The sequence below is a fragment of the Hippopotamus amphibius genome, chromosome 13, assembly GCF_030028045.1.
Source record: "Hippopotamus amphibius kiboko isolate mHipAmp2 chromosome 13, mHipAmp2.hap2, whole genome shotgun sequence".
NCBI classification, from domain to species: Eukaryota; Metazoa; Chordata; class Mammalia; order Artiodactyla; family Hippopotamidae; genus Hippopotamus; species Hippopotamus amphibius.
Genome location: NC_080198.1, coordinates 86,671,331 through 86,683,954, shown reverse-complemented (window position 1 = coordinate 86,683,954; position 12,624 = coordinate 86,671,331). Strand labels below are relative to the sequence as shown.

The 12,624-nt window shown below is 38.8% G+C and overlaps 1 protein-coding gene across 4 annotated transcripts in view; it reads right to left on the bottom strand.

Annotated features, from left to right (window-relative positions):
• Window positions 1–2,101: 2,101 nt before the first annotated feature.
• The window catches only part of PAPSS1 (3'-phosphoadenosine 5'-phosphosulfate synthase 1), a 99,006-nt gene continuing 88,483 nt past the window's right edge, over window positions 2,102–12,624 (bottom strand). For all 4 annotated transcript variants that reach the window (XM_057705969.1, XM_057705970.1, XM_057705971.1 and 1 more), the window contains one exon: window positions 2,102–2,822. In XM_057705969.1, the coding sequence (XP_057561952.1) occupies window positions 2,684–2,822 (139 nt within the window). In that variant the 3' untranslated portion in view covers window positions 2,102–2,683. The remainder of the gene's footprint in view (window positions 2,823–12,624) is intronic.

Below are 12,624 nucleotides of genomic sequence, written 5' to 3'. Positions count from 1 at the left end.
TTTCCAGCTGATGGATAGATAAAAATGGCATTAGATTTCCAAGAGCACTTGGCAGGAGAGGTTTGCTGTAAGGGCTGAAGATTTTAAAGATTGGTTTGGGCTCATTTTTATGAACTGGGAAGGAAAAAGAAAATTTCCGCATATATCATATTTGTAGATTAGACACATAGCAACCCGTGGACTGGTAGAAATCAATGAGTACTTTTATTTTCTTCTCCATCTCTCTGAAACACACAAGTGGGTGGCCAGTCCCAAGAACACAGGGGCCTAGAATTATGTTTTCATCATGTCCCTCTCTGGTGGATTGAAGACAAGGGGTGCCATGGGACTAATTCAGAAAGGACAGTTATGTAATAGGACACAAAGCTACATTTTCAATTACATTTCACCCTGGTGCTGTTGATTTCTGTTATCTTCTCAGCTTGATTTATGAGTATATTTTTGTAATTTTAAAAGTATATATTTGGGCTTCCTAGGTGGCGCAGTGGTTAAGAATCCACCTGCCAATGCAGAGGTCACGGGTTCGATCCCAGCTCCAGGAAGATCCCACATGCCGCGGAGCAACTAAGCTCGTGTGTCAAAAAAAAAAAAAAAAAAAAAGTATATGTTTTCTGAGTGCCAAGTATTAAGATTCTTTTCTTTATATTTAAACTTTTAAAATACGTCAGCTGTAAAAATCACCTTGAATTTAACAGTATCAAGATTTCTAATGTGAAATACACATTTTTTTTTACATGTCACCTGTTATGATCAGGGTTCTTGGTAAACAACAGAAACTCTAGATAATTTAGGCAGCAAAGGAATATATGGGGAGGCTGCTGGGTCTCTTATAGAATTGATGGAAAATGCAAGAGAATAAGGCTTAGAAAATGGTCAGGAATGAAAGTAGGTTAGTGGCAGAGAACTCAGCCAAGATCATGCCACTGGAACATTCAAGATAGGATACTACTTCCGCATAGGAGACACCACTGCCATGGGTGCCCCCCACAGGATATTCACTGCCCCCAGAATCTCAACTCTATCGTCACCACCATGAAACCATGATTCATTCTGTCTCTACATCTTTGCATCATTCCAACACATTCAGCACTTGAGGCTGGAGTTTCTGAATTAGCTGAGCTGAGGTGCTATGTCACACTTTAGCTGTCTGTGGTTGGAGAATCCCTCTCCAACCCTTCAACCTGTGTGTGTGTGTGTGTGTGTGTGTGTGTGTGTGTGTGTGTGTGTGTGTATAATGATTGAAGATTTATACAAGATTTATATAAAGGAGATCTCCGTAAAAGAGATCTAGATAATGTGGAGCTAAAAAAGTCGTATCAGTTATCACCTCTAATTTTTCCCATCAATATACACATTCATATACTTTTTACATCATCCATTAATGAATATTTTCATTCAGTATCCAGTAGTGAATGTATCTACCCACTAGAAACTATTTATTCACAGTCTCCATTTTTTTTCTATTTATCAACTTTCTCACTAATCGATTCCCTCAATCATCCATTTTTACTTTGCTTTCATTTCTCCTTCTATTCCTTTTCCTAGTGGTATCTTATTCCCAGTTGCCTTAACGCCAATACACTATCTCCATGTATAATCTGCCATCTCTTCATAATGCTGAATTTTCAAGGTCAGATCATATAAGATTATTTCATCATAGGAAGTATGAAAATAAAAAATGCTGGCATCTCAACCAAAATTATATATTCAGCCCCTTATAAATAAGCATCTCCTCTTGAATATTCTACTTGAGGATATTCTACAAAAGCAAACTTGATATGTTGCCCCCCCCCCAAAATAAAGTAATTGGCATCCCTCAACCTCCCTCTATCATGTCTCTATTACTAGTACCACCATCTTAGGTATTTAAGAATATTAGAGTGACATATGGGGAAACAGGTTGAGTTTTCAGATGGATTGAGAATGCATTATTACTTTCCCACTTAAAAATTCACTATGAAACAGTGGTTGGAACTAATTATTATCAATAGATTCCAGTAATGAAAGACGCCTATATTTTCCCTTCCCCGTCAGCAACTTTTTCACAAGAAGGATAAAGAATGCGTAAACAAAACAATGTTTTTTTAAAAAGTCACATAAATAAGAAGCCAAAAAGTTTAATTTTATTGAATAAAGTTCATTCAGGGCTTACACAGATATTAATATACTTTAGAGTGTAACAGTTGAGAGATCAATAGCTGATGGGAAGGAAGAAAGCAGTTTATACTTTCAATGTAGAAAAAAAAAAATCTAATTGCTACAGATGTCTTGTAAAATTTCCAAAACAAGGTCTAGCCAAGTTTACTGTTTAGTGGACTTTTTTTCTTTTTTTGAGAGATGAAAAGTGAGATTCAATGCGTATACTATTGGTTACAACTGATACAACAGCTTGAAAAAATCATGAGACAGAAGCATAAATACCATACAAAAAGACAAGATTTTAAAACTGTATTGTAGGAATATTAACTATAAGTGGAAAAGATACATTAAGACCAGGAGTGTGTTACACTAGTTCAGAACAAAACTCATAGGCAGACCAAAACTGATGCTAGTTCAGGAAAGGGGTCTGTTTCTAGGAAGTACATCCAGACAGGTACTGCCACAAAGAAATGCCAACAGTTACTACATGGTCCCCTCTTGTCACCCAGTGAGGTGTCAAATGTGAAGCGGCTGAGTTAACAGCTTAAGCTTTCTCCAAGGATTTGTAGTATTCCATCAGCACGGTCCAGGCCTTGGGAGCCATGAAACCTTCAGGAGGTTTCTGGCCTTCTCGGGCAAGTTTGCGCATTCGTGTTCCTGAAATAAATTCAAAGTCTTCATGGCTGAAAGGGAGAAAAAAAAAAGAAAAATATTTCACATTTTTAAAAACTTATAGTGAAATTTTAAAAAAGAACAGTGCTGGGGACATACAGCATATTCAATAAGTACTGACCAGTGATCAAGGACTTTATTAGCTTTCTAACTAGGAACTCAATAAATACTTGGTGAAATATGAAAGAATGAAAAGGTATATGTACAGAAAATTTTTATTCAGTATACAACCATTCAGAGTCTTATACAAGTCACTACTCTTTATCCTCTGGCCAAAAAAGCGTAAGATGGGGTTTCTGACAGCTGTGGTTCATCTGAGCTCCGTGTATCAATATATTCCCTTTTCTCTAAATCTGGATTATTCAAAACTAGAGATTTCTACATGCCCTTCGTGACCTCTTCAGTAGTCAGCTTCCGATCTAGCTTCTCTCTTGACCTTGCTCACCTCCACTTTAGTTGGGGGAACCCACACACTGTGTTCCTAACCTGGTTCACTTAGTCTATCTATGAGTTCTGGGGTTGTCCACTTGGTAGGACTGAGCTCCAGACCAGGAAAGAAGTACTGCGATTTCCTCAAGAGCCAGCGTGCGCACCTGGGTCTCTGGCCTCTCCTGCCCTTCTGATGTGCGTTACCTGTGTGCCCAATGCCCCAGCTGCTCACTGGGCTTCTGAGTCTTGGACTTGGTTTAGCCTCTAGCTACCTCTTGCATCTGGCCTATCCCTATGCCTGCTCACTACTGTTAGTTCCTAAGATCAACCTGACTTTTGGTCCTGGATCTAGTTCTCCCTCTCACATTTGCTGCTGGCCCTAATTCTGGCCATTCCGACTCCCCAGTGAGGTACCCAGACTTTCATGAATATCCTACCCCACTGTGAAACATGTCTAAGAGTTTTATTCTGGAACATTATACATACAGGATATGAATATAAAATAGTATAACTCATTTAATCAGCCACAGGAAAAATCAATGTTAATGCTTTATAATCCCATCTCTTGCTATTAAACAGAAGTCACTACTTCTTTAACTCAGGCATGCAACACCTTCTCCCAGTCACCTGTCTGTTCTTCTATTCCCGGCACTTCCAGAAAGACAGGAAAATACATATTCAACTCAATATTCCAACAGCTGTCATCTTTTTAGGTAAAACATCTTTTAAATGTCTGCACACATTTTCAAAGATGATGGAAGAAAAGCAAAGTTTAACAGATACTGCCCCAGGGCTTCTCTGGTGGCGCAGTGGTTGGGAATCTGCCTGCCAATGCAGCGGACATGGGTTCGATCCCTGGTCTGGGAAGGTCCCACATGCCACGGAGCAACTAAGCCTGTGTGCCTCGAGCCTGTGCTCTAGAGCCTGCGAGCCAAAACTACTAAGCCCACACACCTGGAGGCCCTGCTCCACAACAAAAGCAGCCACTGCAATGAGAAGCCCATGCACCACCATGAGGAGTAGCCCCCACTCACCACAACTAGAGAAAGTCAGGGTGCAGCAAGGAAGACTCAATGCAACCAAAAATAAATAATAAAATAAATAATAAAATAATAATCTTAAAAAAAATTTAAAAAAAAACAGATATTGCTCCAAAGCAAGACGGAGTCAAGAAGTTTAAATCTAGGGAGTATCTCCCACTCCTATCATGTGTTTAGTATGCAAGAAAAGTCAAATCTATTATAATAAACCGGCCCATGCAGATGTCTTGGTTACAATAGTTGAAACATGAAGTAAGCTATCCTATCATCTTTCTCCTACATAAATGACTACAACTTAAGGGCAGAAAAAGAAATTGACTGCATGTGAGAAAAAATATCAAGACTATGAGAGGAGATTTCCAAAAAATTCAGGAAAGGTTGGGGTTAGAAACATAATTTTTAAATTTATCAACACTAAAGTGAAAACTGTGTTCAAGAAAATGAATAATCTCTCCAAGAAAGAAGACTTACCAAAAGGGAAAGCATTTGTCAAAAGAGTAGGAAGAAAACCAAGAAACCAAGATGACTACATGGAAGTCATGGAAAAGGAAAAATGTTTAATGGTAAGGCCACAGAGGGGCTAAGGAAGGTGATCATGAGGGGAAAATAATCCATTGGCTACACAAATCAGCATTCAAATTTAAAATTTTAAACTTAAGTATTAAATTTAAAATTTTAAAATTTAAATTTAAATAAAAATTTAAATCAGCATTTAAATTTTCTTGAATCAAGGAGTTTTAGTGGATGAGGGGAAAAAAAGAGATGGAATGGTAAACTGGCAGAGAGACACAGAGTGGAGAAAAGATTCTTTTTTGGAAAAGGGAGGTCCTAGCATGCGTACAGGAGAGGCTGTGAAAGCCAGGAGAGGGTAACAGGAAAGAAATGAAAGATGGAGAAGAAAGTCTGGAATGAAGAACACAGAAAGGAGCTCTGACAAGGAGGGTGAAACATGAAGAAAAGGAGAAACAGTGAGGACCTGGAGTTAGAAAAAGATGAGGTGGTTAATGCAAGATGGTCTCAACCTTCTCAATAAAGATGCACGGTTGTCTCCTGAGGGTAATCAGAACCTGCGTGGGAATGAACTGATGATGCGAAGAGCCATCAACACAGCTGGGTGGCTTTATCCCCAGGCTACAGAAAGCCTGGAGCCTTAGCAAAGCAGCACCTGGAGAAGAAAAGTCAAGGGTGTGGGGGGATCCAGATCTCTCCAACTGCATCTAAAAAACCCTCATTCCAACCGGATGTACAACTGGTTAGTTCAGCTGAGAATCATCTGACAAGCATTGCTTGAATGTTTCAGTTCCTTAGGAGGTTCACTTATCAACTCCCTAAATAAGCCCCATTAAGGAAAATTATGACCCTAGATCTTTCTGGCCATGTCAATTTAAAATTTTGATTTCAAAAAAGGAAGTCCTGTGTCCCATGCATAAAGTTCCTCTTTCTGATGGTCAATGGGAAAGAAATGAGGAAGCAGCTTATAGAGTGACTCTGTCCTGACTTTGTGATTAAAGGGAAAAAGCCAGACCAATTAAAGTCCTTTCTTTCCTCAGAACGCCAAACGGTCTGCAATCCAGAGGTCTGCTTGCATTCCTTCTGAAATTGCATTTTAAAACCAAAGTCCCTGGGTACCTCTTTTCCTGACGCTATTTCACACCCCATCTGCCCTGCATGCCACAAGCATTTCTTCATCACATGAAATGGGAGTTTCTGCTTCCACATGCTGGTGGTTCCACTCCACCCTGGCTGCGGAAAACACATTTATTTCCCTCTGCTTCATACTTGTACTTCTATCCGTCACACGAGGATTTATTTAATGAGAGGTCAGGTGCAAGGACCCGACACTCGAGTCACTATCTATAGTGTAATCAGTTTTCACAATTACATCTTTAAATGGATAGCATCTTACAGAAAAAATTAAATCAAGTAAAAACTGAGGCATTTGGGGAATGATCTAAAACTAGCTCTGAACTTTATCTGTGAGTAATTGGGAATCTGGCAGAAGCAGGAAAGGCTACTAAATGAAGGACCTTAGGCTTTCACTACAAAGCAATTCTAGTTAAGTCGACCTAATCACACTCATTAACCCATCTCCATGGCACCTAAAAAAAGAAACGCACGTCTGTTTTTTTTTTTTTTTTTTTTCCCTTTTCAAAACCACTTGGTCACAGAGTCTTACAATCCACAGCTGACAGGACGCCTCCTCTTAAAACACACACACACACCCCCAAAAAACAAAAAACAAACAAAAAGAAACAACCAAGGGGAAAGGGGTTAGAACACAAGGACAGAAAAAGCACACCATCCAGCAGGCTCTGTGGGACCCTGTGGGTCCAGCATCTTGTCCCACGTGGGACACACTGACTACATACGGCCAGCATCGTGACCAACTCCAAAGTGCAACCACTTCTGACCGCTTGTTGAAGATTTTAAATCTTTACAACCATCTGCTGTTTCTCAGTCCACATATGTGGCCATCAGAGCCACCAGCACAAGCTGCTCAAACAGACAAGAAGCTGGGGTCAGCAGAGAGGCCTTCAAGTTTATCTTTCAGAAGTTCATAATCAATTAGACCAGCTTTTTAAAAAATGCTAACTAGATAATAATCAGAGATGCAAAGGGGAGCTTCTTCTCTGATAGAACTAAAAATAATGGTAGTAACTTAAAAGTGAATCTGATTAACTATCTGGGGGCTAATTACCTTTCATCTAACTCGAAAGAAACTCATATAATACAGTGTACATCAAAACACTAAGAATTCTCTTCAAATACAAATCAACTATTCAAAACCAGATGATTGGCTATTTATGGCTTTCTTTCCAGGAACCAAAAAGCATTGGTTGGCATCACACATAACAAATTTAACAATTTTTATTTCCAAACCAAAGACCAACTGAAATAAATGAAAAATTTCATTATCTCGAATTAATTTACCAAAATCCTTAATTCAACATGTTTTCCTCCCCTCAAAAATCTCATAAATAAAAGCTAGAGAACAGTTCCTATCAGACATTCAGTCAAATGAGAAGTTTCCAGGGAATGCGTACTCATCTCTCTTCCAATCCCCTTGTTGTAAGCTACCTAAACCTCAACTATCATTTCATTAACCCCTGCACTAATGCACACCTCCACTCTGACCTCCCTCCCATCTTTCTCTTTTCTATACTGCTAGGTCATTTCTATACATTTATGTGCTGTTGTATTAGTTTCAAGCTTGTCTTTGCTTTAACAAACACTGCAAGTATAGTTACTTTGTAATCCACGTCTGGTAATTCTAAGTATTGGGTTGGCCAAAAAGTTCATTCAGACCTTTCCATAACATTGTTTTTTCAGAACTCTATGGAAAAACACAAATGAACTTTTTGGCCAATCCAATACATGAAGTCCCTGCAGGTCTGCTGTGTTGACTATAGTTTCTCCCCCCCCCCCCCCCCCGCTACTTTGGTGCTATATTTCCTTGTATACTTTATCATTTTTAACTTAAACTGTTCGTTCAGCTTGTATAATTATTTGTGGGAATAAGCTGAGGTCTAGGACAAAGGAGTAATGCTCCAGCAAGAGTCTACGTTTGCTTCTGCTGAATACTTAGAGGCATGCCCAGCTAAGAACCACCATAAACTAATTTCATGGCTTGAGGGCTTTTTGGCTGTTTATTTGTTTCGTTTTGATACAACCCAGGTGACATGAGTTTGGTCCATTTAAGCAGTTCTGAGCTTTTGAATCGGAGAATGGGTGGGGTTCACTTCAGATTCTCTATTAACAACCTAAGGTGGGAGGGAGAATCCCCACCTTGGTCACGACCGTAGACATCAACTCTCAGGTTTGCTACGTCAACCAGGACAAAAGAACTTCAACACTCAACTTACCTGAAGTTCTAACCTTCACTTAATAGTTCAGCCTTATAGTTCTTATCATCTTATCAGCGCCACAATACTTTTATGAAAATGTTTTCCTTTATCCAGAATTTTTAGTTAATTTCTTAGGAGAAATTAGTGAATTCTTAGGAAAACCTCTTTAAGAATTAATTTCTTAGGAGAATCAACTTACCTAATTACCAAAAACCGGAACTTCCTAATAGTTAATGTACACTGTAACAACACTATCTTTTAAAAATCTATTCCAGTTTGTACTTTTCAAAGAACTGCCTTATCTAGTCCCTATCTCATCATCTTCCTTTCACTCCCTTTTCCAGCCAACCCTGGCCTTCTTCCCAAACCCTCTGGGTCTTCACACCTCAGCACCTTTCCATGCACCTATCCCCTTTGTCTAGGATGCGATTACCTCCTTCTTTACCAGGGGAATGCCTACCTCATCTTTTGGAGCACAGCCCAAAACATCACTTGCTCCAGGAACCCATCCCTGATAACCTAGACTTGGTCAGACAAGTGTTAGCAGAGCTTCCCACAAGTCTTCTGCAAAGCGTATGCCACCCTTAAGTGGTTTACTGTCTGTGTTCTTCAGAATGTAAGTCCTATGAAGGCAACAATATCTGCTTGTTTCCAACCACATGCCCACATTTAGCAATGGCATGTACATAGTAAAGACTCAACAAATAGTTAATAAATGAATAAAGCATAGCAAAGTCAGAAAGTTTTCTACTAATTTCAACACAACATGTTGACTTCAAAACAATATACACGACTTCCCTGGTGGCGCAGTGGTTAAGAATGCGCCTGCCAATGCAGGATTTGGAGATACCTGAGGGGAAAGGTAAAGCTGCTTCTGGGCATGTTAAATAATACCAAGAAATGTAAGCAGAAAACACCCCCTGTACTGTGGTAGACAGAATTCTAAGATGGCCTTCATGACCTTCCCCTCATGTGCTACCATCCTATGTCCTTACATGGCAAAAGGAATTCTGCAGATGCTAGTAAAGTTACGAATTAAGTGACCGAAAATAGTGAAATTATCTGAGTGGGCCTAACCTAATCACTCAAGCCCTCTAAAAGCAAAGAATATTCTCAGATGACACAGCAGTCAGAGATTTGAAGCCTGAAAGGGATTTGACCTGAGACAGGTTCTACTGCTGAGATGTGGGGCCCCCAAGGAAGACTCTCACCATGGCTTCTAGCTACAAAGAGCCACCCACACCTGAGAGCCAGTAAGAAGATGGGGACCTCAGTCCTAAAACCATAAGGAACTGAATTCTGCAAACAAAGGTCATCTTGAAAGTTGCTTCTTTTCAGAGCCTTCAGATAAGAGCCCAACCTGGCCAGATTGTCCAGCTTGGCCCACCCAGACTTCTGACCTAAGGAACTGTGAGGTGATAAATGGCTAATGTTTTAAGCCACTAAATTTGTGTTCATTTGTTACACAGCAATCGAAAACTAGCATAATTAGCAACTTGGAAACACTGAGTCATAGCTTTAAGAGTCACCACACAGAAACACTAGAATAGGTGAGCAGGTGAAAAATATATGAGAAAAGCCTTGAAGGATGCCTCTAAGTAGAGTGCTTTTAAAAAAATGACACTGATTTAAGCTGTACTCCAGCATTAAAATATATGAAAGAAGTACTCTATTGAAAACATGAAAATAACCGGATAGCAAACATTCATGTCCACCTGTCCCTTCACAGCCCCATTTCTAGCAAGCACTCTCACCCACGTGCACTCTCTTTTTGGTGAGTTGCTATTTCAATAATCTGAACTAAAATTTTGCATTTATCTATCCAAATACAAAGAAGATTTACTGCATAAAGGAGAAAAATTAGAAATAGCTGAATTATCTCTAAAAGTTTGTAATATCTGAAAGAATGGGCTTTAATCTTTTTTTTTTTTTTTTTTTTTTTTTTTTTTGGCACACGGGCTTAGTTGCTCCGTGGCATGTGGGATCTTCCTGCAGCTGGGATCGAACCCGTGACCTCTGCATTGGCAGGCGGATTCTTAACCACTGCGCCACCTAGGAAGCCCCTGGGCTTTAATCTTATACTCCTAAAACTAAATTTCCTTGAGCGATTATTACAGCTAATATGAACCTACTTAACTTCCTAAGTATAAACAGATGATTTTTATCATAATTCTTATCAATAATATCTTGCCTGTAATCTTGATGAAGTTTGTTTTTTTTCTCCCTAAGCCTTGTCTTATACTGGTATTTAATCAAATCAAAAGGCTACAAAATCATTAATTACATAAAAACTGGCATTGAATAACATCCATTAATCAAACATGAGACAACCTCATATGTGCATAATTAACAACTGTGTTTTCTCACTACATCAAAGACTTTCCACAAAATTTTAATCACTTTCCAACATATTCCCATCAGCGTAATTATATTTGAACAAAAATATAAAAAATTAGCAAACTAAGGCAGTTTTAAAGCTTCCCAAGTTACAATTTATTAAGATTTGGTAACTCAAAAAAAAAAAAAAATTCCAAGAAAATGAGCCAGTCATGCAACTAATATAGAATTCATCATCGGAAAATCTTATGAGAACTGATGTAATTATTTAGCTTTTGAATGATTAAAAGAGAGACTTAAAGCAGTATTACACAGCTTTGACAAAACATGAAAGTTATCAAGGGCTTCCCAGCACATCATTCAACTACATACAGATGGGTTCTAGGATTCTGTGGGCGATTAAATCAGCTGATTATGCAAAGAAACCACAGTAATGAAACGCGTTGGCACAAGAAGTGTCAAAAAAAAGCTCAGCTCCCTTTAGTTTTGCCTCCTTAACTCATCAAAATGGAAACTTGCCTAAGTTTTAAGTATTTGACCACGAGCAGAACGACTCTACTGCTCACCCCTCACTCTGTAAGTGACTAATTGTTACTTTCAGAATAAGGGTACGCTGCTAACATCTTGTATGCAAACTATACAAATAAATTTCATGCTGGGTAAGAAGTGAAGGGTTGCCCTGTGCAGCTTTCCATCTCTGACACTACACATTCTACAGATTTGCCAGAAGGCTAGGCTACCCTCTGTGGGGGAGCTTTTAAAAGAATTGCCGATGGGTAATGCTCTCTCCAGACTAAGTAAATTAAAATCTCTGATGGTGGCCCAATGTATTTTGAACCACAAAAGGACAGACCTATATATGAAAACTTTTTATTTTCCTTAACATTTAATTTATATTTTCCATTTCAATCACCTTTTGCAGTAATACAGTTCAAGGTTTACCCTAATTGTTTTTTCTTTAAAGAAATTTTCTTTAAGCTTATTCTAAGGTATCTCTTTGGTAGAAAAAGTCCATTTACAACTCTCAGCACACCACTTTCACAGCTGCACTTTTTTTAGACAGTGAAAGTGTAGTATGTGTGTATGTATGTATATAAGTATGTGTGTGTGTGTATATATATACACACATACATTAACACACACACATTTTTAGGCCAAAACAAAACACACTATGATTTAGAACTATTTCTAAGTATTGACAAACCCTGATTTTGTATAAGGGGAAAAATTTTCTGGTTTATTGCAAATTCTTTTCATGGTGTGATTCTGAAGTATACTATAACCTGGGCCACAACTTAGATCTTCAAAAAATAATAGTCTAGAAAGCAGGGGGGGTGGGGGGGGCGGGATGAACTGGGAAATTGGGATTGCCATATATACACTACTGATAAGAAAAAAAATCAAACTGTACACTTTAAATATATGCAGTTTATTGTATGTCAATTATATCTCAGTAGAAGTCCTTAAAAAACGATCAATCAATCAATGAAATAATCGTCTGGAGTGGTCTTACCAAGGGAACAGTCCGGAGTTCCTTCATATTTCCCCAAGCCAGCTATCTAATAAGCCTTTTCTGTTCACTGACTCATAAGGTTTTCCTGTATTTTGCTACAGTCCGTCACTCAGAAAAGCCTGCTATCATCTAAAATTATGCATTTTCTCCAGAATTATTTATCATTAAATGAGAAGCCAATGAATCCCTCAAACTCCACTGTTAACAGTAGTATTTCTTTATCCAGATAACTTATTTAGTTAAATGCCATCAAATTTTATGTCCTTTTCAGAAACCAGAGAGTGTTTTGATTTTTAGTTTCTTTTCCCACACAGACGTAGAGAACGGACTTGCGGACACAGTGGGGGAAGGGGAAGCTGGAACAAAGTGAGAGAGCAGCACTGACATATACACACTACCGAATGTAAAAATGATAGCTAGTGGGAAGCTTTAGCTGCTGCCTAGCACAGGGAGATCAACTCGATGAGGGGTGATGACTTAGAGGGGTGGGATAGGGAGGGTGGGAGGGAGTCGTGGGAGGGAGGGGATATGGGGATATATGTATGCATACAGCTGATTCACTTTGGTGTACAGCGGAAACTGGCACAACAGTGTAAAGCAATTATACTCCAATAAAGATGTGAAGAAAAAAAAGTTTCCTTTTCCTTCT